The sequence below is a fragment of the Netta rufina genome (genome assembly GCF_964035555.1).
Source record: "Netta rufina genome assembly, chromosome: 5".
Lineage (NCBI taxonomy): Eukaryota > Metazoa > Chordata > Aves > Anseriformes > Anatidae > Netta > Netta rufina.
The window spans coordinates 19,642,349-19,667,891 of record NC_140128.1 but is presented as its reverse complement, the minus strand read 5'-3'; the positions used below and the strand labels follow the sequence as shown (position 1 = coordinate 19,667,891).

General features: G+C 39.8%; 1 protein-coding gene across 1 annotated transcript in view; it reads left to right on the top strand.

Moving 5' to 3' along the window:
- The window catches only part of LRRC56 (leucine rich repeat containing 56), a gene marked incomplete at its 3' end in the record, with an annotated part of 46,022 nt that overhangs the window by 9,146 nt on the left and 11,333 nt on the right, over positions 1-25,543 (top strand). Inside the window, exons 2-5 of the mRNA XM_084287271.1 lie at positions 566-653; positions 7,476-7,536; positions 23,762-23,858; positions 24,239-24,436. Coding sequence (XP_084143397.1) covers positions 566-653; positions 7,476-7,536; positions 23,762-23,858; positions 24,239-24,436 — 444 coding nt within the window. The remainder of the gene's footprint in view (positions 1-565; positions 654-7,475; positions 7,537-23,761; positions 23,859-24,238; positions 24,437-25,543) is intronic.

Here is a 25,543-nt window from a genome sequence, read left to right as displayed (position 1 = left end):
CATTGCCTAACTCTCTTAAAAGAAATTTGTAATTCTTGTAATTACTGTTGTGTTCTACCAGAAAAGCAAACCTTTTAAGACCATCTTGAGCTAAAATTGTGTTCTCTTATGATAGTTTCTGATCAAAACACATTACTTAGCCTTTTACAGAGTTTTACTATCTAGCACCTTTTTGATTAGAGGTGACACTATGATAACATTTCTTATCTGCTGAGGATTTGTACAAGATTTACAAGTTTTTACAAATTTACACAAGTTTTAAAGTATGAACATGTAGTTCAAATTAATTTAATTGGCATGTAGGTCTTTTGTTTTGCAGCTTGAATATAATGCTCAGCCTGGATTCTGTGAGCAATGTAGAATTTATATGAAATTGGAATAATTCAGAGCTACTAGAAAGAAAGATCTTTGAATGCTAAATTTATTTTGATGTGATCACGTCTAGGCATTTTGACGTGGAGCACATGCTGACACAGCACAGCTTGAAAGCCTTTGTACACCTTTTTCCTCCTGTATCTGTTTTTCTTTCATGAGAATACACATATATCTCTGCTTATCTTTACAGAAAGCTTTGACAGGGATAGATGATCTGCAGCAAGTGAAGGCCCTAGAGATGCAAGTAGATACAAGAGAGAACAGCTTGGGGAACTTCGGTAAGAAAACGATTTATCCTCTGCTTACTTTCTCAAATTTTCCTTTATTGTATCTTAGCAGGACTGGGGACTCAGAAATCAGCAGCTAGGGTGAAGTACTGTCCTGCTAGGGAGTTCTTGATCTCCCTTGATCTCACTTGATCACTGTTTCCTTGTGTGAGGCACTACATAGGACTGAACGCTACAGCAATGGGATGAGTGACACCACTTCTGTCTAATGCCAATTAATTTGAACAAATTCCTCACAAATGACATGCCTCTAAGCCTTAAATGAGCATTTACTGATTACCTTGTCCCCTAGGGTACTTGATGCTACTCTAGCGAGACAGAATAGCCAAAGTTCAGTTTGTCTCCACTGGAAGATTCCCCTGTGGCTGAGATATCGCTAGTAGTATCAGGCTGCTAATATTTGCAGCAGCCTATGTTTGCTTCCTGCACTGCCTCATCAAGCTGTGCTGGCAATTGTGCCTGAGGAAGCTCCTCTAGATACATCATCTGATGAGCCCCAGGAGGCCCTAATGCTTGTGATTTGTCTCTGTGTCATCATCTCTGCACTGGAGAAGTAAGAAAGTACTGAAGGAATTCCTTCTATAGCAGAGTTAACACTGAGTATATGAAAGATTTTTCCAGTACTGGCAGTCATTTCTGTCAGCAACGTGTAGGCTTTCATCACAGTCAAGTCCATCTTCAGCTACACTGAAGCAGAGTAACTACTGCAGGGTAATATTTTGTGCCAAATGGAGTCACACCCCTGAAAGTGGGTGCTGGTATTTTCAGACAAGCAGTTCATTTTCCCATGCAGACCACCAAGGTATGCAAGTGACTATAATGTAACAGCTGAACAGCTTTCATGGGCGTTTTGATGACAATTTATGAAGAATGGAGAAAGCAAGTGCAATGGGGGGTGGGGGGGTAGAGGGGCGTGGGTATGTCTTGCATTGTACATGCCACTTTATATTGGTTATTCAGTTTATATTGCAGATAGGTCTCTTTATGATAAGTAGTTGGTAATTTAAGGTAAATTACATCTGTTTCTTTTGGAGTTCATGATCAGTCGAGTCATGTTTCCTCCAGTTGATAAGAAAATCTTATTATGTGCTTTCTACTAGTGCTCCAAAGTGGTGCTCCCATTCCTATGTCATTTTACATCAGATGTTACAAGCTAGCAAAATGTCTTACCTTATCTGTGACTTCTGTCATGGGATTATCTTAAATATGTAGTCCCCTCCATTTCTTCTTTTGAACTTTTACCTTACCGCCTCTTACTCCTTATGTGCTCACAAAACATACCACGCTCAATCTTGTAGATTTTCTGAAGTATTACTATAGAAGAAGAACAAAAAAATATGGATATAATTTACACGTCTCTGATCTCTCTTTTTCATGTGTCCTCCATACTTCCCTTTCCTTTCCATTACTGGAATAATTCCCTTTCTTTCTGCTCCTTTGGATAGGTTTTTGCAACTTCTACAGAATACAGAGCACTATTCCCATGTTGCAAACAATTTCCATCTTATGTCCAACTGTTTGCACCAGGAGTTGGACTTTGGAGGCTATAAAGAAAAATAAAAGGCAGCTCTGGGTCCCCACTGCTTGTGAGAATAACAAAACATCAACACTATCCTGTGTGTTTGTTTGTCTTTATGTGCATTACTGACTTTCCCTCCTGTGAAAGTCTCTTTGAAAATGCCACCAGATGGCTAGGGCAGAAAGTTTGTCACTTAATGCTTCCAGTGGTTTCCGGTTTGCAGTTTCTCCACAACTTTTCTGGGCAACCTCTTCCACTGCCTCACCACCATTATAGTAAATAATTTCTTCCTTATATCTAATCTAAACATACCCTCTTTTAGCTGGCTTATGTTGAGCTTCTCACCAACCACCACCCCCAGGTTCTTCTCAGGGCTGCTCTCAATCCATTCTCCCCCCCAGCCTGTATTTGTGCTTGGGATTGCTCCACGTCCCTTCCCTCCAGCGTGTCACCACCCCACACAGCTTGGTGTCATCAGCAAATTTGCAAAGGGTGCGCTCCATCCCACGGTCCATGTCACCAGCAAAGATGTTGAACAGTGCTGGTCCCAATATTGACCTACGAGGAGCACCACTCATCACTGATCTCCACCTGGACATTGATCCAGTTACTAGAATGCACGTAACTCCATGGAACCTCGTAGCTCTTGAATCCCAAATTTACACAGAAATTTTCACTCAAGAAATGTTTTAAACTTCTTGGTGATGCACAGACTGTATCCCAAGCATCGAGGGTCTGCATCTCCTTAGCAAAATTTCCAGAGTGATTTAAAACTTGTTGCTTTTCTTATAAGCATTCCACTCATGAGATGTGATGAGCTTTACAGTGTAATCTTGTCAACCTTTCCCAATTTGCCAGGACAGCCTTTCCCCAGTGGTGTGACATAGCAGGAAGGAACAGTTATGTTTCTTAGGGACAGGGTGTGGGCTGAAACCCTAAAAGACTAATGTGAAAATGTTCTCATGTGTTCAGTATTAGAATAATGAAAGACTTCATGCCAGAACTTGAAATTGAGTCTTAGTGGGGCTGGGGGCAATTGCTGAAATCTCTAGCTATTTGTTTTCGGTGCACCTTGCTGAGTGACAGGCACAACATTGAACCTCCCTGGCAAGTCATATATCCAGCTTTGTGGAATTTGGATTTACTTCTGTGTTCTCTAACTGCATGTAGGCTTCAGCTTGTACTCAAACAGATGGGCTGTTTCCTTTTTATTAGCTTATCCCTTCAGTTTTGATTGCTGACAGATCTGGGACCGTTTTCATGACCAGCTCATAGAAATCCCTGTTGAAAGTAATGGTGGGATATAGTCATTTAAGACACTACATAGTTCTCTTATTTCTAAGTGATTTTAATAGCTACAAATCAAGTTACCCACAATGCTGTTCCCTGGTACTTATTCAATTGTTGCCTTCTGGCAGCCAGTCTAAGTTGATTATGTGTCTGGAGACCGCTGCTTCCCTTTGGTGAGGCAGCTGGTTTCTGCTGCGAGGGGACTGCAGAAGACTCTCTTGCTGCTCGGCAGAAAGCATTTTATCAAGGAAAAGCTCTGCTAAAGGTTCGGAAATAGGCATATGTTACTTTTCATACAGGGTTGCCTTATCTGTTTCCTTCTGTTCTATTTGTCAATGTTTCTTTGCAAGAGGCAAAGGCAGAAGACGTCCATCGGCAGGCGCTGGCAGGATCTGGGGCAGGCCGGCACTGAGGCTGCAGGCACGGCTCCAGCACGTGTTTCTGCCCAAGCTGCCTTTAATTGAGCTGGTATTAACAAGCTTCACCGAGGACATGCAACAGCACAAGGCGAGACAGCCTCTCCAGGAATCAGAAATACATCCAGCAGTGAATTCATGTTAAACCTTATGCTGATGCCTCTTTTTGTGAGGTTGTAATCTCAGGTAGCTAGACTGCAGCTAGCTCGGGTTTGTCTGCAGCTGCTGCAGTCTAATCTCCAGCTATATTGTCCGTTTCCCCCCAGAAACGTGCAAAAAGGCACGCTTAGAACATACATGGGAGTAACATCAAGGTGATGTAACTTGATCAAACACAACTTAAGTGAATTAAATAGCCTGCTTAATTTACATATCAGGTTGCTGTTGCTGGAAGAGTGCAGCCTGAGTTCACATGCCTGTTCTGTACTGTAATGTCATCAAAACACACAGGTTCCCTGATGCCAAAGCCAGCATTTGTCAGTCCTTTCTTCTGCGTATATTTTGCAGTAGGTCATACTCCAGGAGGCTTAGCAAGTCAAGACAGGATGATTTTTTGCTAACAACAGAAAAACAGTATACAAGGTGTTGCCTGAAGAATACATTGCAATATAAACAACAAGTGCAATTAATATACGTATTGTAGCTTCTGGAGTATAATTAAACCAGCAACCTGCCTGCTTTCTCATTAGTCCTAATTAGTTATATAAATGTCACCTGCTATACTAAGGCAGCTCAGAGAGATATCTTCATTACTACTCTACTTGTGAAGTGTATTACTTAAGGCAATGCTGTTGAATGTGCATGTATCACTTTTATTCAGCAGTGCAGTTAGTAATCTGAGAATTGCAGTCTCTGGACCTAAATATAGCAGCTCTGAGGTAGGTGTTTGCAGAAGATTCATCTTAGAGAGTAATTAGACTTTACCACAAGAATGCTCGTTGTGTTGGTGGACCAAACTAATTTTCATGAACACATTCTTGGTACTACTTTGATTTAAGTGCTGTTTTTGTTTGTTTTAAATAAGTTTGGTTTTGTTTTGTTTCAAAGAAAATGGTATGAAGCACCTACCTTACACTTTGATTTCTTTCAATTCTTTATTCAGTTTTTGCTCCACTGGGATAGTATGGTTGAATAGTTTCACACTTGTGCGTTGTTGCTGGTTGCTAATTTCAAAGCCACATAGCAAAAGGCTAGTGAAAAGGAGTCGAAAACAGGAGAGCATTACTAGCCATTCTGTATTCTCAGATATTCAGACCAGCACTGTGGTCACCAGCACAGTGGGTGACTCTATTTAGAATTTAAATTATATAGTAGGAACACAGTTCAGAATGAGGAATGTATTGGTCATACATTACATATCAGTATTTAAAGTTAATCATGTTGGTATTGTAGGGTATCTTTATATTCATATAAGAACGAATTGTGTCCTTGCTCTCAGGAAAGATGCCATGAGGGTTAAAATTAAGAAAATTAGAAATATGTTCTTGTGTTAGTATTGGACTCTTATTTTGTCATTCTTCTTTTACACTTTTCTCTCTGTATTTTAATCTTCTAGTTTCCAGTCTGTATGCAAGGAATTGGAACACAAAAAAACAAGCCAAACAAAAAAAAATCAGTCAATGATTTTTTATCACTGCAGAACATTTATGTATCTAACAGAAAACTTAAAAGAGGGCAGAACCTGTGGAGCTGAAAAAAACATTGTTCGAGTCTTGGTGGCAGATTTTTGCACTGCTGCACATAGCTTACTTTTATTTTAGTCGACTAAACAGCCCGTTAGGGTTTAACAGTCTACGAGTTCCCAGGGGTGGCTTGTGCCAAAATACAAGAAAATGTCCGAGATGGGGGATCGTGTTACAGTAATGAAATAACCAGATGTGAAAATTGTCTCTTCAGTCTGTAACGCTGGCTGCCACACCCCACTGCCTATTTGAGTCCTTTAATAGTATTTTTTTTTCCGGAACCAACCCTAAATGTATTCAGTAGAAAGCTTTTTTTCTTGAGCAAGTCTCTCAGTTTCTCTTGAGCTAGCCTTTTTGACATCTTAGTCAAATCTTCTGCTTCATACCACTTTTTAAAACCTGTTTGCTTTGTGATATTTTGCTTTTTAATATTTTGCAATAGCTTTTGCTTGAACCTCACTGGCTTCTGGGACTGAAGAGGCTAGATCCATCTTGTTCTTTCCTGAAATGCTTCAGGAAAAGTCAATTAATCTCTCTGTGCTTCAGGTTTCTTATCAGTAACGTGATAGCGATCTTTTTTAATCATCTAGATTTTGATATATTTTTTTTTCTGTGAGGTCTTTCTCAGCACATGGATTATTTCTACAGAAATCTTTGCTTCTGTAGTGTATGTGACTGCTGTGAATAATTAACAGGGATATTAGTATCTCCTCTGTCAGGACTCTGAGGTATTTTGTTGCCATACCTTATAAAAACTTGTTCAACGTGAAAGAGTATGCCTTGCAGGATGGGGTGGTGTGTTTGTAATTTGTACTCTAATTTTTATGTACTATGGAATATGATTAAAAATAAGGCTAAAAACTGCACAATGTGTTTTGAATTTTTAGTGTTTTCTAAAGAGCTTTGCAAAGAAATGAAGTTGTTTCCAGTATGGCATGAAATTCAATATGTGGATTATAATCACTCCCAAATAGCATTAGATAAAGATAATGCTTCTTCTGAAACATGATTTATTAAAATGTTTTTGCCATAAACATTGTTGTTCTGTTTGGGGAAATGGAGTGAACAACATGACCTTCTTTGTTTGCTTTTGAGATCCCACTCCTTTTTTTATTATTATTATTTGTTTTTCTTCTCTTTTTGATCCTTTACAAAGAGCTAGAGCTAGAATGTCCTTCTTGTGGACACTGCTAAATCATCCTTGCCAGACAGGGATTAATTAGAAGGCTTATAAAAATATTTAAGAATAGACTTTAGTGTCTCAGTAACAATCCAGTCTGTCTAAAAATGGTGCTGCCTCTTCATGGTGACATATTAAACTGGAGGGTTCTCTGCTAATGGGAATGGGTAAAAATTTGCCCTTGTCAATAGCAAATGTTTCCTGTGACTTGAGATTATATCCAAATTATTCTGAGCTTGGAGGGATTTGGTCTGTGATTTTGGGTCAGAGATAATGTACATAAGCAACCAAAAAAGAAATTGTTTCATAGGAATAGAGGAAGATGTGGATGAAAACAATAATGAAGGAGTACTGCGTTTTTCATAGATATGAAACTTCTACAGTTGAATAGTGAACAACAAGGATTATGGGTTAGAATGAAAAAAACAGTCACCATGAAGCCAGTTTTTGTTGTTGTCTCTCTGGAAAGGTGCTGTATCAGGATTGTCAGAAAGGGGTCCAAAAATGATAATTCAGTAGTCAAGCCGACAATACATATCTGTTGCAAAAATGCAAAGGATGAAATATTTCCTGAGTGAAATAATCTCATTAATTTTCTTAGAAGAGGTCCAGCACAGATCTGGCAGAAAATGCATGTAAAATGAGATGCTTCAGTGTGTAACTGTCAGAACTTTCCTTTATTCTACTACCAGGTGTGCAAAATGATTCTTTATTCTCATCCTGTAGGTGCCTATCTACCTAATCTGAGAGAGCTGAAGTTGAACAATAGCTTGCTTGTAACTGTGAGGTAAGAAATGAATGATAACTGAAACAAATATATAAAAAAATAACAGCCCTCGATTGTATTTAAATGATAAAATCTTCATTTATGCTGCTTTCATTTCTTCCACTTCCACATGCCATTATAATGGATTAGGCCCAGAATATATGCTCTGCAACCTCCTAAATTTGAGGACAGAACCTAAGCTGGAACAAATCAGTGTCGCTGCAGTGATGCCAATGAATTACCCTCCGGTCCGACACCAGGAATGTTCCTGCCATGCTGAAGTCCGTGGAAATTTGCTGTAAATTTGAAAGGCACTAAGATTTCACCTCTTGTGCGTGCATGCTTGGATTTCAGAGCGTTTCAGCCCTTGGGCTTTTATTGTGCACAGAAGTCTGTCCTATGCAGGTCAGACCAGTTCCTCAGCTGATGAAAATCTTCACTTGATTGAAGTCAGTGGAGCTGGGTTTACTGAAAGCTGCTGTGAAGCTTCATCTCCGTGGCTTGCTGAGCTCCATGAGAGCATCACATATTTGCTCCCAGAGAACTGGGGAGCTGGGAGGCATGGGAAGGTGTAAGTGAAAACCTTCTCAATGAGAAGGCAGAACTGTCTTCTTTCCCCCATTTTGTTGTTTGTTTTACCCTTGATAGTTAACGTGTGATGGAAAAGTTCATGTCAGGAAAGGGCTGTGTAAAAGATCATCTCTATGTTAAACAGGTCTTCTCTCTGGCTTTGCATTGCTATCTACTAACTTTGTGGAAAAATGTAGATGTTACTAATTCTTGTTGAGGAGAACGTGTTCCCTAATGGAAAGCAACAAGAAATCCTTCTCTGTCCCATACATCATCACTAAAGTAGCTAACAAACTTTCATTTTTTATTACTGGTGATCGTTATTAAGATCTTTGGCTGAGCTTGTACTAGTTGCTAGAAGGAAAAAAATGTAGAAGAAAATTGAGCAGATTTGATCTGACAGCCATTATGAGAATGGATAACCTGAGCTGTCATTTGTTCTGAGTCAGAACACAAACTGCTTCTCAATCATAAATATCCTTTTAAAGAGAGGCTTTGAATCAGCGGGAAAAAATCTACAGATAATAGTCTTTAAAAATGCTACTTTATCATTCAGTTGTTACACTTTGATCATATTTTCCCTTGTTCTGATGATGAGATGAAGTATTTGCAGTCTAAATATTTTTTTTTTCCACTTTAAAATCTGTAACGTAGAAAAGCGATGAATCTACATTACTGCAAATATTTTAATGGCAACCAACCTTTGCTGGAAGCATGAAATTGCTCAATTTCTGTGCAGTAAGGAGTGAGTGAAGGAATTCTATTTTTGATAATATCAGAAAACATTATACTAAAAAGAAAAAAAAGGTTTGGTCCAAAAATCCGTATTCAATGGAAAATGTTTTAACCATTTATGTTAGTAATGAATGCAGGATGCAGTTCAGGAAAACTTTTGAATATGACCATCTAGTTTATTTGACTTAAGGCTTCAGCAGGATTTTGCACCTTTCTTTGTATTGCAAGTCTAACTTTTTCCATGAGAAGATTTTGCAAACTGTCTTCTATGAGAAAATATACCTCTGGCACTTGCTGCAGGTAATGTAGGCTCTTGAGTTTTGATTTGATCAATTATAATGTTGCTATGTTTTGGCTTGAAGTCTGTTATTGTGACAACTCCCAGACACACAGATTCCAAGCAAGGTCGCCTTTAAATACATACTCTCCTTTAAATAAGCATGCTTTCTATGTGCCAATTAAACGCAATTTTAGGGAAACAGGTAAAGGAAGAACAAGAATCTGGTAACTCTCCCAGACCAGAGCTCAGTCAGTGCAGGACAGGAGCAGCTTTCATTTATTAGTTCCCATCTTCGACAATCTGTCACTGATGAACATAGATCACTTAAGGGCACAGCCTGTGATGCAAGCACAGCCTGAGTACTTGAACTTTGTTTTTGGATGTCTGTATCATGTCAGTTTAATACCCATTAATGCTATGTTGCTGTCATGGCAGTAGCGATGTCTGCTACAGCTAACGTGGCGTAGCTGCTGCCATTCTAATGGGCTGTTTCCAGTTACTCAAAAACGTTTAAAAAGCTTATTTCCAAATTAAAATTGTTGATGCTTGAACTTTGCCCAAAAGCTGATTATTCTGTCGTATTCAACCAAACCCATGTAACTGATGGTTTTGAGGATGACAGAAGAATGTTCTTCCTTCTCAGGAAAAGTAATTCCTGTAAACTTTCTTGGGGATAAGGTCAGAATCATTGTGGCTGTAATTTGAAAATGGGCAGCAGATAACAGGAAATGTCTAGCGAGGACAGACTGTAGAAGATTGGTCTGTTTACTGAAAAGAAGGTAGGAAAGAAAAGCAGGCAAAAGATTGAGAGTGTTTGATGTATACTCAAGATGTTAAAAGTGAACATTCTTTTCATGCTATCTTACATGAGAAAATATAATGAAGCATTATGAACAAAAGACTATCTGTGTATGCATGAGTGGGTAGCAATATGGGAGACCTGCTTTTTGTCATTTGTTTTGTTCTCTCCTGTAAAGTTTTCTAATTATTTTAGGGTGAAAAAGAATTAAAATACCTCTTTTCAAATTTAAAATGGGAAAATTGTTTTTGATGGCAAACAGCAGATAGCAAGGTGCCAAAATAAGGATTTATGATCCTTGCTTTAGTCACGGATTTTTATTATTTTTTTTTTTTTTTGAAATGTTTTGTCCTGTTTCTTCCTGGTAATTCCTGAAGAAGCTCTGATGCTATTGATTGGGAATGTGGTTGAGCTGCTTTACCTGTGAATTAATGGTTCCCCCCCACCTCCCCCTGAAGTTACTTTTGAATACTTGAAACTTAAAGGTTATATATAAGTGTAGGATATCGTTATCAACCATTTCATTTAATTCATAAGGAAAATATATCCAAGTTTATTTGCTGATAACCCACTTTGGCAGCTGAAGGGGAACATCTTTTTTGGCTTTTTCTGGGTTTTTGTTTTCTAGTGGCCTTTCGCTAAAGGGGAACAGCTCTGGAATACTCAGTGTACTGCGGAAAGAAATTACTTCAGACTCTTGTTAATTTTCTGAATTGCACTAAGTTTATTAGGTCCCCATTTGGTGACCTTTGCCCATCTGCTAGCAGCCAAGAGATTCTCAATTTATGAACTGATAATTGAGGACAAACATGGAACCTGTTCTGAAGAGAGTGCATCTTAAAAACCGCCTTTCTTTTGTGATGACACACGGTCCTTCTCTTGCTAATGTTTCCAGTAAAAGAGCTATATTTCAAGGCCAATGGAATTATTCCTTCTGCTTTGGCATATCTCCTGTATATTTTAATCCGATTGCTTTTATTCTTAATTCAGGAATGAATTAAGAGATATGTTTTAAAATGTTTGATAAAATCTCTATGAAAGGGCTTTTAAATCAGATATGGGAATCTCAGGACTTGGTTCCCATAAGGTTATAGCAGAAGCTGTTTCACCAGCTGAAGCACATTTCTTCCAGTTCAGCTCTGTGCATGGCAGCTAGCAGAGGACTGGGCTGCTCCCAGGGCTACTTAAGCAACAGTTTATAAAAGAGACTTCTTGAATTTCAAGTGAGATGAAAACCGACAGGGACAAAATAAGTATGAGGGTTATACTGAAGGGAAAGCAGTTTTCCTTCATCCAGATACAGTTTACATTTCTTCCCTGTGGTCTGCATTGTATTCAGTCTTGAATTGCTCTTGCCCTATTGCAAAAAGACTCCCCCAGAACGAGAGGGTGTTAATCTTGGGCAATTTGGGTCAGTAAGTCATCAAGGGAGAGCAGAAATGAGAGAGAGAGTTGTTGTGAAGGTTAAAATGAGCAAGGTGCAGAGTGCGTGCAAATTTGTCAGTGCCCATGCTTTTATTCTGAGTGTTAAGATAGATATATGTATTTTACCACCAGCTCCAGGGGCCAAGACTGGCTTCATTGAAATCTGTGTATTCACTTTTTGAAAGGTTTCAAGCCCTCTTGACTGTGAAAAGATGAGTGAAAATGTGAAACGAGTGGCTTGAGTTGAGGGTATTGTTGATGATTTCATGACTTTAAGCAACCAGAACCAAACTAATTCTTTCTTAACTGGGGGCAAGGGCTTTAAAGCCAATGTTTAAAAATACCTTCATGACTTCAGTCAGGATCTTCAGGAATTTGCAATTAGCAATATTACACCCTGGTGCTCATCCAACAGAGAGTTTAGGCAAATGCTCACCTTTTAAAGTTGCAAGAAGTTTGACTTTGGTGGAACTGCTTGCCAGCTAGGACTGAACGTTATTCTAGGTGCTTTGTGGGACCTGGAGCAAGTTGCACCATCCCATAGCAGGCTCATCTGTAACAGAAATAACCCCAAAACTGAAAGTGCTGCTGATGGAGTGTCTGAGCATCTGCTATTCTTTGGATAGTTTTATCTCAAACAGATGTTATGGGACATCATTCCCTTTAATCTTTTTTTTTCTTTATCTTTCTTACTTATTCCTTTCCTTGCTATTTTTTCTCTAGTTTCCTTCTTGCTCTTCCAGTCTTTTTTTTTTTTTTTTTTTTTTTTTTTTTTTTTTTTTTGCAATGAGGGAATTTTACGTCTGATATGTATGACATAAGTACTATGTATAAATACCTACCATTTTTTGTGCAACAGAGGTCAGCATTGCTGAGATAAAATTCCAAAATATTTTCTAAAATCATTCCAGATACTTAGTTTGTGTTAAACATGCCAGTGTTTGTCAATGTGTGATCTGTTTGTATGACAGCAGTGCCTAGAGTGTTTAATCAGGGTACTGTTGCATTGTGTTGTGCTGACACACACAGTCAGAGAGCTGCTGCTCTGCTTTCGTCTGGGTGAATCTCTGTGTCCTTATTTCAGTGCCTACAGCAGCACTGCTTGCTTTTATGTTTGCTTTTCAGCATGGAAAAAGCATTTATTTTCAAGTGCAAGTTGGTTTATTTTATAAAATGTTTCTTTTGCTGCTTTTGTATAGCTAGCCTGAAAGTCTTGCAGCAGTTAAGGTTGCTGTGAAGTCAATCTTAAGAACGTATTCTTTGAGAACTCAGTGTGCTTGCCAGGAGCTACGAAAGAAAGCATTTGAGTTGAAACTTAATCTCTGTATTAATAAGTCTTCTCTGTATTAATGTCTGCACATCCCTGGGAATATCATAAAACTTGGCAAAATTCCTGTGACCTCAAGTTTTATTTAGCAGTGATGGGTTTAAGTATTCATATTATTGCTATTAAAAAAAATAATAATCATGATTTTGGGATAGAAATGCCGCTATTTTTAATGGACTGGATTATTCTTAGTAAAGCACAGTTAGCCAGTCTGCATTAAGTGCTAGCAAAACCTGATTGCTTTGAGCATTTACCAGCATTTACCACCACTCAGGTGGTTGAAATCCTCTTATTTTCCCCCTTTTCATTGTACAGCATCCTTTGGGGTCAAGCTTCATTTGGCGTTGTCCAGCCAAGAGATGTGGCTCACCTTGAGGTGAGCACTCAGTGAGCTGAGGATGTGCTGACAGTACGGTGCTTTCCAGGACAGCAGACTAGAGGGGAGATGATAGCCATTTTTCAGCTTTTCTCTTCTCTTAAGAAAGTCTGAGGATAGAGGCATCCTGCCTTCCTTCTCTGGCATTTGAAGATGCACAATTGCTCCCACGGAAAGAATCCAGCCTGTACTTTCTCAAGTTCAGTGAGCAGAGAGAAATGCATGTAACCACACCTTTAAAACCCATGTCTCTGGCTCTCACTATTTGTATACGATTTCTTTTCCTCATCCTTTTCCAAGAAAATACGTGAATAAAAGCTTTTATCATTTCCAAAGAGCACCTTTGAAATTCTACATTAACCACTGTTTTGGTCTTACAAGCATTGTTTGTGTGGAAGAATCATCTAGCTATGTGCTGATCCCTTCTAGTGAATGAGAACCTTTTAGGGGATCACAAACTCACCTGATTCAGGGCTTATGGGGGCATCCTTACTCTTTGAACCAACTGGAGATGGCAATGGCAGCAATTTACCCACAGACTAGAGGGAATCAAATGGTTTTGTGGCTGAGCCACTGGACCAGGATTTCAAAAATACAACTTAATTATGGGGTTAGCTGTTGTTTCTACTGTGGGAACAGGCTAGCTGCAGAAATTCACCATGTTTTTCAATCTCAGTCATTTATTTTATATATTACTCAGGGGCAGACACAGTCTTTTCATGAGTTATGTGCAAGGCTTTTCCTGATGGGATCATGATCTCGGTTACATGCTCTGGACGCTACTATAATATGATAAATAAAAATGTTAGTGGTATCAAGTAGATTTCTGGCAGCAAATAAATGCTTTCCATGCCCTGTTATTAGGGTTTGCAGCTGCTTTGTTTCAGATGTCAGGGCTGGAGATTGCTTATGAATATATACACCTAAGTGATTGTTTTATTCAGTGATAAGAAAGAATGGTTATAACCATCATCTGAGAAAACCCAAAGAACTGGGTTGGGAAGCAGCAGTAATTACACCATTGCTGGTGGAGCTATCCAGGCTCCATAGTCTCTTTATCAGCTGTGGTCCAAGCAGCCATCAGGAGGGGTTGGCCTCACAAGTATAGGCAGGAAAATAATGTTATTGTCAGTGCAATGTGTTTGCAGGTTGCTTTGATTCCCTCCATCATGAGAGTGGCTTGTCTGCAGCTTGTTGGTTTGGACTTTTTTGGGGGAAAGAGAAGAAATAATTGGGTTCAATGGAAAATGGTGGTCTTGGAATGCAAGGTAAGTGCTGATTTGAAAAAGGGAAGGGTGGGAGGAGGAAATGAAGCTATTTGATTGTATTCATCAGTTGGTAACTGCCAAGCAATAAGTATACACAATGAAGAAATAAATAGGTTTTCATTGCACAACCGGTTCTTATAATCTAATTTCTATCAAGTATTCTCCATGTGGGATTTGATTTAGTTATTCTTATTTTCTGTGGATGCATTATTGCACACTGAGGGCCTGTTGCTATTTTTCCATTTGCACGCTTCTTTCTCTGTAGATTTATTTCTTATTTGCTGTTTGGCAAAGTTGTATCGCTTTGCCCTGAGATCATTGCAAACTGCATCAGGTCTCTCTGGGATGGATCAATACCTGCAAGAAGAAATACCAAAATGCCTTCATGTTTTAGGAAGTGAGATTTGGGATTCAGCTAGCAGGCATAACGCATGCACAGTTGTCCCTCTTTGCCTTAAGCTGCACTGCTTGTTTTTCACATGGAGAAGCTGAAGACAAAAGTTTGATAGTGAAACCTTCCACCCACTTTCAGTAACAGAAATTTTAGGAAGGATTGTGCATTTGACAGACCATTTGTACATTTCCTAGCTATCCTATCAATCTTTCCACAGACAGTGACTTAGAGAGTTTGCTCTGTTTATTGTTGTCTAGTTCATCTTGCCCTTAGGAATTATCCTATTAAGGTTCCACAGACTTTTTTTTTTTTTTTTAACATCCTTGCTCTCAGCATCCAAAAGTAAATATAGTTTTAGAACACAATAATTGTTCCACAGGAATTTATTTAAGGGAAAAAAAAAATGTTTATTACCATATTTTAAATTTTGGCAATAGAAACAGTAAGGAGGACTAGTATAATTTTCATCCTTTTTTTAGATAAACACATTAAAATATAGTTGCTAAATCATACTGAAGATTTAAAAATATTTGAAAATGTATTTATTTGTATAATGAGTCTTATTTTGTCATTTTTCTATGTAAACAATACTGCCTCTATTGTCTGAAGGACCTTCTGTAAAGTTCATCTATGTGAATAAGCAAAGGCTGTATATTCTCAGTATTTGTTCTTAACCTGCAATAAGCACTACTTTAAACGACCAGTTTTTTCTGTTTTTTATTTTTTTCTTCCAAGAATCTCATTATTTTTACTAAGTAGTTTATGTTAAGTGGTATCTACTTTTAAATTCACAAAGCATGATAATTAGGGGATGTCATCTCTCCTTATGCATGTTAGTACTGGATACCACTCAGAGCATTCTTATATTGAATTGTGTTTGTTTTTTTTTTTTCATTTTTGCATTTCCAAGTGAAGTAAATGGTACAGAAGAAAAGTTAATTTCAACACAGTTTGAAAGAATCCTAGCATCACTTTGGTTGGAGGAGACCTTCAAGATATGATTCTGTGAAATTTATTTGTCTTTTAAACTATTATTTCACTTCCTACCATCCATGCTTAACAATAATACCAGCTTGGTTTTGCAGTATGAACTCGCTTATGCAAACATTCATCAGTATGTCGGTTGGGAAACCTTTGTGTTCACCGGAGAGATAACAGAGAACCGCTAAAAATTGATGGTTTGAGTGTATACTTCTGAATAATGTGGCAGGTTCTGGGCTACCTGACTCTTGTCCAGCTGTTTTGGTGCATATTTTTCCTTACTTCAAAGCCAAAAGTCAGCAAAATCAAACATAATAGCATCCGATAGGAATGCCTTTCTCGAGGTTAGTGTAGAAATTGTGGAATTTGCTGGAATTGGCGTGGAATTTGCTGTACATCCAATCTGCACCTGCTTTTGCTGCACAAATTGGTGCACAAATGCATTTGCTGCACACACAGAAAACAGCTGCAGCAAATTGCTGATCGGGCTCCTGTGAAATAAATATTGTGCTTCTGTCTTGTAATGTCCTCAGAAAGGAAATCTAATAAGGTCTCATCTGCCTCAGCAGTCAGTTTGGTGAACTGTGAGATCCCCCAAGGTTCTCTTCTGAATCTCCTTTGCTTGCTGTAAGACATCTGGAGGCCAACACAAGCACAGGAATTCTCCCTTGGAGTTATCATTGAAGGAAAAAGCCTTGACTCAGGACATATGTCGGAGAGTATTGTGACAAATCTGGAGTGAAGAGTGCAGCTGTATTAGAGGCTAGAAGAGAAGAAATTTGGAGGAGCTCAACTGGCATTTGTCAGTCATTCACAGACCCAAGCTGTAACCATATCAGTTCCTTGCCAGCTTCTGTGTTTTTTCTCTTCTTCTTGAATATATGAGCAGATAAAAAATAAAAGGGGAAAATGGTACAAAGAAGAAATGGCAGCTGTGGCAGAAAAGTCATTGGTGCAGTACAAGCATGCCAGATCTAAATAATCTCAAGAACCTGCATTCCAGTATATTCAAATTAAATAATTTTAAATTACATCCTCTCTATGGATTTTCAAATCAGCCCATTTCTACAGTATCTCAAATGTTTTTTTCTTCTTGTGAAAACTCTTTAACTATTACCACGACAAAAGATGAATAGGAACTCACAGCTGATCTAATTCTTTAGTTCTGTGTGGTCAACTAATCTAGAATTTCAGCTTTTATGATACTCAAGATTTTTTTGTTGTTTTTCTCGTTATTTTGTTTTGTTTTAACAAAAAAGATTTTTAACAGCAGTGAATCAATCAGCTGATTTGGATCTTTTACGAAATATTCCTTCTGCTTAACCTGCAGCATTGAAAGCTTCAAGCCTTGATTTTGAAAGATGAGCTCCACATTAAATCAAAGTTGCAATATATCTGTCGTTTGCTGCCAGAGCTCAGACCTGGAACATACCGTGAAACAGGCACACAATTTGCGGAGGACTGCGGAGGTATTCATGCAGGAAATTTCAAGTGCTGTGGGATTCATTCCTGCAACGTAAATAACTCATTCTTTAACCACAGTTTCGTTATCCTTTACTATTTTTGTGTAAACTTTCAACAGTGGGAGTGGAGGACTGCCAAAGCTATAGGAAGTGGCAGTAGCTCTGGGGCTAGACCGAGGGACAATTGATACGGGGCTGTGACAGTTTTATTTACTGCCTGTCTAAACTTTATTTGAAAATTTCCTTGCTCTTGTGGGGCGTGCAGTGCACTCAGTAAGACATAGTGCTGTGTGTTGGGTTTCTGCAGCATCTCTGTGGCACAGCTTCATATCGAAAAGGAAGGTCAAGGGCAGGTCTTGGCCTGTATAATCAGCATAGCAACCCCTACTGCTTCTATGCTGTGGGAGCTGAGGTAAAGCAACTGAGAGTTCATTGTTACCCATGCACTACCTGCTAAAATGCAGCCAGGTAACTAGGCTGACAAGCGATTTTAGTGATCGAAAGGCAATTAACACAAAATTTTGTTATCGTTCCTGTGCATGGTGTATATTGACAGGTTTGGAGAACCGCTCTTCGTGACTCTGGGTATGTTAGCTTTGATCAAGCCTGTTACTCTGCTCTGGGTTTTATGACAGCAGCTAAGAATGAAAGCATTTGAAACTGAAGCTACAGTTCGCTTTGCCATGCATATTAAATTTAACAGAAGTAAACACCTGGGCCCGCTAGAAACTCATTCCAGAACCGTGTGTATTGGTGCTCTGTTCCGTTTTCCAAGACCTCCGTCCTTTGATCTCAACAGGGCTTAAAGGAGGTATAATCTGCCACGGAAGATGAAGTACTTGCAAGTTTAATCTTGCAGCTGCCACAGTGAGTTCAATGAGAAGAAACAATACTGTATTAAAGTGTCTTAAGCAGGAGGAGAGGAACAGCCTGGAGATGTGGCTCAGAGGGGCTGAGATCTTCTGCTTTAGAGGGAAGTGCTGGCCAAAAGCACGTGGCCCCGTGACAATCGCAATGTCCTTTAGCAAGCCCATGAAAGCCGTGGCAGCTGGGTCTCGGTTTGGAGCAACCACGAAGCTGAGAAGGCAGAGTTGCTGACTGTACTGGGCTGGACAAAGCATAAAAACCTGAGTGCTCTCCCTGTTTTATCACTTGTGCATCACCAGGGGAGTTGCATTTCCTCCCTTGAGATCAGTTTTGCTGTCTGTGAAGTGTGAGGCAGAGATCCACGGGTTAGAAGTGTTATGCCATACCTTCATCCTCCTTTCAAACCTGAAATTAAAAAAAAAAAAATGCTTGAATTAAAACAGTGAAATCTTTTTCTTAGGAGAAATGCTGCCAGTGCCATCAGCACTGCAGGCCATGTGGAAAACAGCTTTTTATTCCTTTGAAGGTTATCTCCCAAAAATGGGATAACAGAGACACCCACCCTCCTGCAAAGTCCCTGGGCAACAGGAGCTTTTCATTCACAGGGAAATATTTTTGTGAAAATGGCCATGAAAAAAGTCACAAAAGCAGAACTTCACGGCATGGTTGTCATTTAAAAAGACCACTGGTAGATGCAGGCTTTCTTTTCGGCCCCGGTGACTAAAACACACCTTCCTTCCTCTGTGTCTAAGGTTATGAATTTGAGAATTGCCTGGCCAAGTCCTTTTTTTGCTTAGCTTTTGAAGTCTCTGACAGCATGTCTTGACATGGTTAGGAACACTTACTGAGAAAAAGCTCTGCAGTTCAGAAGGAAGAACGAGGCCACAGGATTAGGTGTTACATTTCCCTGGCATTTCAGCCCAGAATCACGCTCCTGGCAGGAAGGACAGGCTGTGCTCCCTAGCCGTGCACCTTGTGTGAGGGAGCACAAGGTGCTAATGGCAACCTGAGCGCAGCGAGCTGCAAGACAGAGGGCATCCGAGCCAAGGGGCTCAGCACATTACTACTTGAATTTGGAGAAGTTAGTACAAAAGCGAGCAAGGCTGCAGTCCTGCATCTCTGCAGTCAGGTCTTTGCATTCAGGTGAAGGTTGTTGGGCTGCAGGGACATGAGGACATGGCCTTAGCACTGCTTGCAGGGCTGGGGGCTGTCATGGATTTGATCAAGTAAGAGCAACACATGCGTGCAATCAGTTTTACAATTTCGAGTATTTTACAGCTATTTGAGAGTACAATGAAGCTATTATGTAAGCTCCCTATTAGAACATATGTTACTGATTTAAAGAACAGCCAGGCTTTGAAAGTTTTTTGCTTCTGATGTCAGAATTATCAGTACAACAAAACCATTGTGTACTGACATATGGGCCGGATCGTTGTTATCACTATTCGGTTTGATAAATTCAGCTTGATCTCTGTAGAGATTTTTTTGTCTTTGTTTTGTGAGACAGTAGTTCAGTCACTCTTTTAAACTCTTTCTGAACACCGGCATGTTCATTTTCTGAGTGACCTTTGAAAATAAATAATACCAGCCTGGATCACAATTTTAGATGTATTGCTACTGCAGATTGATTCAACAGATGTGTGTGTTTTAAGATATTGCTTACAAGTTCAATGGATTTAGTGCTTTATTTATAGGTGAATGATTATAAAACAGTTTCCAAAAGAAATTATGGTCTTGAAGCTGACGGCTGTGCAGGACTGGGTTCTGTTCGGGGTGGTGCTGTCAAGTGTTTACTGGGTAGCCTGAGCTCAGTGGAACTATTCAAGATTTATTATGGTGAAACCAAGAGCAGGATTTGGCTCTCAAGGTCTGCTCTCCATCCAGCAGAATTTTGGCTCAAACGAGTCAATCCCTAAAGAACAAGAATGCTGGATTAATGGAAGAACATGTTCTTATTTCCCAAACTGTTATTAGGTGTTGTCAGCCAAACTGTTCTTTGCCCCTGTGCTCTCCCCCCAGTTTGGGGGAGTGATGACAGGATGGGAGCATCACATTTCATGGGAAAAAAATCCCATGGTTGCACACAAGTGGGGAGGGTGTTGCCAAGACCCTCACAGAAACCCAGAGCTGTTTGATGAGTTCCCTCCCCAGCAGCAGTATCTGGAGATAGCTGGAGCTTCAGTTGCAAACCCTTCTGGTTATTCATTTTAATGAAAAAATGATGATAATAATTATAAGTTCGTGGCTTCAAGGTGAAAGTAGGGGAGCTTTTGTTGATTTCTTAGCACTTTTAGGTATTAAAAGTGTGATTTGGTATTCAGTGCACGTTGCGTAGGCAAATGCGTATCTGTGTGTGGAGTAATTCCTCTGGAGGACACTGGCTTGGTGACCTCAGAGACTGTAACCCTCTGTTTATCACAGCCAGAGATATGACGTGCACATTCCCACCCCATGCTCTGCCTCTCCGCTTCAGTGCCCTGCGTGAACCATTGCAGAAGTGAGCAGGATTTATAGCTGCTTTGCCTATTAATTCCTTGCCCTTTCTGTAAAGTTAGCAGCTTCCACATCGCTCAGGGTAGGACGCTCACCTCTTGGAATTGAGTGACCTGTTGAATGTATTAATGGGAGCTGTGTTTCCTCAGTAGTGTCCTCTGGTTCCTCCTGCATGCTCTCTGTGCCTTGCACATCACCAGGGCAGTCCTGTGCTGTCTTACAACCTGCTGCCACAAGCTTTCTACAGCATTTCATCTTCTTCCTGATAATCTCTATTTTTGGAGCAGGTGCTGTCATTTTCTGCACATTTGTACCATACGCAACACAGGTAGCTTCTTGTCTCCGGTGTGTCTCATTAAGGTCAGTGCCAGTCAATGGTTTCTTTCTTATGCTGCTGCTTAGCTTTGCAGCCTTACAGCAGCCACGCTCCATGGGGGAGTTATCCATATTAATTAATTTAGAGGGAGTTTTTTTCTGATAAAGCAGTGTGATTGACACAGCTTCCAAATGAGTCTTTTGTCAGTTTAAAACATTTGCAGGTGCACTGTGCTGCTGTAGCACCTCTGACCAAAGATCACTCGTTATGGGCGCAGCAGCAAAGATCTGCAGGGCCAAAATTTGGTTGTGTGAACCAAAAACGTCAGCGGCTAACACAACCGAGTCAGTTAGGAGAATTTTGTTCCTGTCTTTAACTTGCAGCACAAGGTTTGCAGTCTGGGTTAGGCAGAGAGAAAGCTCAGTTCTGCTCTCTGCCATGGGCAGTAGGGAAGGAGGGACACCTGGGCACAGACACACAGTCACTTGGGGGGACACGGTCACTTTTAATAACCCTCTTATCAAATGCTGGGTTGCTTTGCAACATGCAGGAGTTCTGCCTTGTCCAGGTACCCAAGACATGCGAGATATCCCCTAATTCTTCTCTCTGGGCAGTTTTGATCAGTATAACCTCAAACATGCTACTCCTGATTTGCACCCAGGTTAGCTCTAGGAGAGTCAGAGCTGTAACCTATTCAATGAACAGGAATTGATCTGAGGCTCTACAGCTTGCAGCATGAACTGTACAGAGTGAACCAAGTGTGCTTTAGAAATAATTGTAATTACCATATTTTTCTGGTTGTATCTGCCATAGGAGAATGCTTGAAGATACATTAGCTAATAATTCATAGGGAACCTAGTGCTGCGCGTGACTTTGTAGGCAGCATGAACAGGGACTGCTCACGTTCGTGTGCACTTGATTTATCTCTAGCTGGCAGTGGAATTGGAAACCGTAGCTGTCCCATTTGCACACGGGAAAATATGATTTAACTCTGGGACCATTGGACTTCTGAGTAGGAGCAGGGGACTGCTTCTTCAAAATGTATTAAGAGATCAAGGTTTTAGTGGTAGAAGGGATAGCTGTTTCTTCTCAGGGCCTTGTGTAAAACTGTGTAGGAATTAATAAATTGCTTTGGTTTGGCATCCTGTTTATTAACAGAAAAAAAAAAAAATGTTAATAACAAGCATATTAACAAAAACTCCTTTTGTAGCAAAACACCTTCACATGAGAAGTACAAGACAAATAAAATCCCTGTCATTCCTTACTACACCGTGTGCAAAATAATAAGGTTAGGGTTGTTTCAACAACCTGAAGATAAGAATGACCGTTTTCATGTACCCATGACTGGTGGTTTACAGGAAAGACAATTCTGCCCCAAAATGATCCTGAAAATTGAAAAACTGATCAGTGCTTCAAGTGGGTCATGAAATGAGCAATGCCCTTCCTTCACATTACTTGTAACTGCCATATTTGCGTTTATTGATGTCTTGGCCTTGGTTGATGGTAGGTTCTGTTTTTATAATTTAATTTTTCTTATTATAGGCACACGGCTTACAAATCAAATAATAAATTTCTGTAACTATTGCTTTGAGAGGCATCTGTTCCTTAAGGAAGCTTTAGGACCAGTGTTTTGTTTATAAAATATGCAGTGTAAATGGTCTCTGGAAAATCTTTTTACAAGGTCTTGAGACATGAGGACATACGGGGATGCCATGGTAAACAAGGAGCAGCCTTGGACAGAGAGATGTCATATGGCTGAGGTTTTTTCTTACTTGCTTTGACCATTAGCTCCGCAGCCCTGTCTGTACTTCAAAGGCTATAGAAGTATCCTTAAAGATGCTATACGATATATCCAGGTTGTGCTTACTTAAACCTGCAGCAGCCAGGAAGGAGACGATCAGAGGCACCACCAGTGTCTGGGGTCCCTGTAGCAGGTAGGGAAGGGATGAAGTGAGATAAATATGAGTAATGCTGGTGGACAAACCATGTCACCTAAGGCAGAGGAGCAAAAAGGTCCCCCAGACCTGTTTATTTCATCCTGGAAGCTCTTTTTCAACTCTGTATTTACAAAGTGCCTGAGACAGGCATCTGGGGTTGTTTGTTTTTGTTTTTGTTTTTTTTTTTTTTGTGCAGCCATGCTTTATTTTGCCTTCTGCAGTCTCCTTTCTCCCGACGCAGCCTGCCTTAAGTGTTCTGACTGTGGACAAAAACCACAGATCATAATACCTCTGTCCCTACTTGCAAAAGCACTCATTCCTGACCTCTTGGGCTGCCTGCCTGTGCAATATCCCCGAAGCATGCAGTCTTTTTTGCTGCAAAGCTGCATCGAAGCTGCAAGAGGCTCTCTGAGGGCAGTGCAGAGCTGTTCTCTTTCCCTACAGCCCCTAGTGATGAGATATGAATAAGGGAACTGGTAGGTGTATTCCAAGATGAGAAGAGCCCCTGTGACCATACTGTTTTATCTTCTGCAAATTCTTTGAGGATGTAGCAAATTAGAATTTTCTGCTGATTGAAAAATAACCTTATCTGGTAAGAGTGCTGTTCCTTTCAACTGCAAAACACAAGAAAGGTAACTCCATGAAAGTACAGAGTGAGATGACTGTGCAGTCAGATCAGATATATTTGGGTTATAAACGTGGAGTAAATGGTGCCAGCATAAACAAACCTCACTTAATGAAAGAATTAGCTCTTGGAAGACTTTGAGTCAAACTGGACTGGAACTGACTGGAACTGGCACTGGACTCATTGGCATACAAGAACAAAAAAGTCTGTGGAAGAAAGGTTTGAATTACAGTTGTATTCTCCACCTTCAAAAGGTGACGGTTCTTAATGTGATTTCTTGTAAATGACATGTTTTGAAGCAAGAAGCAGCGGCCAAGTCTTAGGAAACATAAAGCAAGTCTCGAGTTCCTTTGTCCATTCAAATAGAGCCTGAATTGTTTCCTTCTTAAGGGATCTTGGAACCACATTGTCCCATCTCCATGTGCTGTGGATGGCTCGTTGTGGGCTCTCAGATTTAGATGGGATATCTTCCTGCAGCTCTCTAAAAGTAAGTACGGATGTGTCCTGCCAAATGATGATCCGATAACTATCTTCAGTTGATACTTCTCTCTTTAATTGCAGTCTTTGTTCTCTTCTCGCCCTTTGTTTTTCTAAAGGACTTTGAATACATGCCTTGAATTGCACGTGTTGATTTAAAAGATGCTACAATATTTTTTTTACTTGAGGCGTAGCATTCAGACCCTTAAAATGTCTGATGCAGCATAGTGTTCATTTCCATATTAGTCCTAGGTGGCAACAGCCACACTTGCAAAATGTTCACTTCCATGCTAATTTCATTCTGTGCCATGTAGTATTCAAATATTCTGCAAATCTTGGGTGTTACTTGTGCGAGCCTGGGGTTTATGTATTCTGCTTACTTCTGCTCAGGAACTCTACATAGCCTATAACAACATCTCAGACCTCAGCCAGCTGAGTTTGTTGGATCACCTTGAGGTTTTGGACCTGGAAGGGAACAATATTGAGGACATCAACCAGATGCAGTATTTGGGACTTTGTTGCAAATTGAGGAGTCTGACTGTGGAGGGTAATCTTATTTGTCTGAAGCCAAATGCTGAATCTGCAGAGGTGAGAACACGGTTTGTACACATTACATTAATTTTTGGCTGAGGTTCAACCAGTGTCAAAAAAAAACAAGAACAATTTTCAAACTCCTGCTGTTTATCATTTAGCCAATAAACACCTCTTCTCACAGCTTGCAGTGCAAAAAGGAGTCTTAAAGGAAGAGCAAGTAGGGTGTGGACACAAACTGTAGGGGTCCATCCCAGTTTGTTGGGGTTTTACAACAGGTTAAGGAGTAGCTGATGTTTTTCTTAGGGGATGTGCCAATTATAATGTCTCAATTAGATGTCTCTCTTTAGACTTTTGCATTTCTTCTGGAAGATCTCCTGTCCAACAGCAAGTTCTTCAGGACCACACTGCTCAAAAGTTGAAGTTGAAATGACTGGGAAAAGCTGTATTGTAGGAATTGCTTGTTGTTCTTTTCCTTAAAATGGTAAAATGAAATTATCAAAAACACTTTTTATAAAAACCTGAAGATAAAAAATATAGCATTTCATGTCATACATATTGAAGTGATAAAATCAGTTCTGCAGGGGAATTTTGGTAAAAGCATGATATTATTTGTGCCACAGAGATGAAAACAAGTAATACATGATCTGCTTTGGGTTTCAGGATACTCCACAAGAAAAGTAAGGAAGATCTAGTTCTACATGAACAGTCTCAAAGCTTTATTAATCTCTTTCCCTGCTTTGAAAAAAATAGCATAGGGTATTAATCCAAACATCTTGGCATCTACTCTGAAGGTAACAGGAGGAAAATCAGAATTTGAGAAACTGGGTCAAAAGAGACTGTTCTTCATTTTGGTCACATACAGTCAAATACATACCAGAGGATGGTTTGTAGCCAACACGCTATATACTCTCATCCATATTTTTTTGGAAGGTCATGAGCATATGCATACACATGGGTATGTAATGCACAGCATTCACTAGGGATGGCACATCCCATAGAGGCACCATAAAGAGCTGATAATGCGGGGAGTAAGAAAGCAGAGCAGGAGCTGGGGCTGTGTTTCCAACGTACCATGTTACATATCTGCCCTGTGCATTTCAAAGGAATTGTTTCCATACCGTTAATTGTCAGAAAAGGAGAGGTTTGGTGTCCAAGATTTGT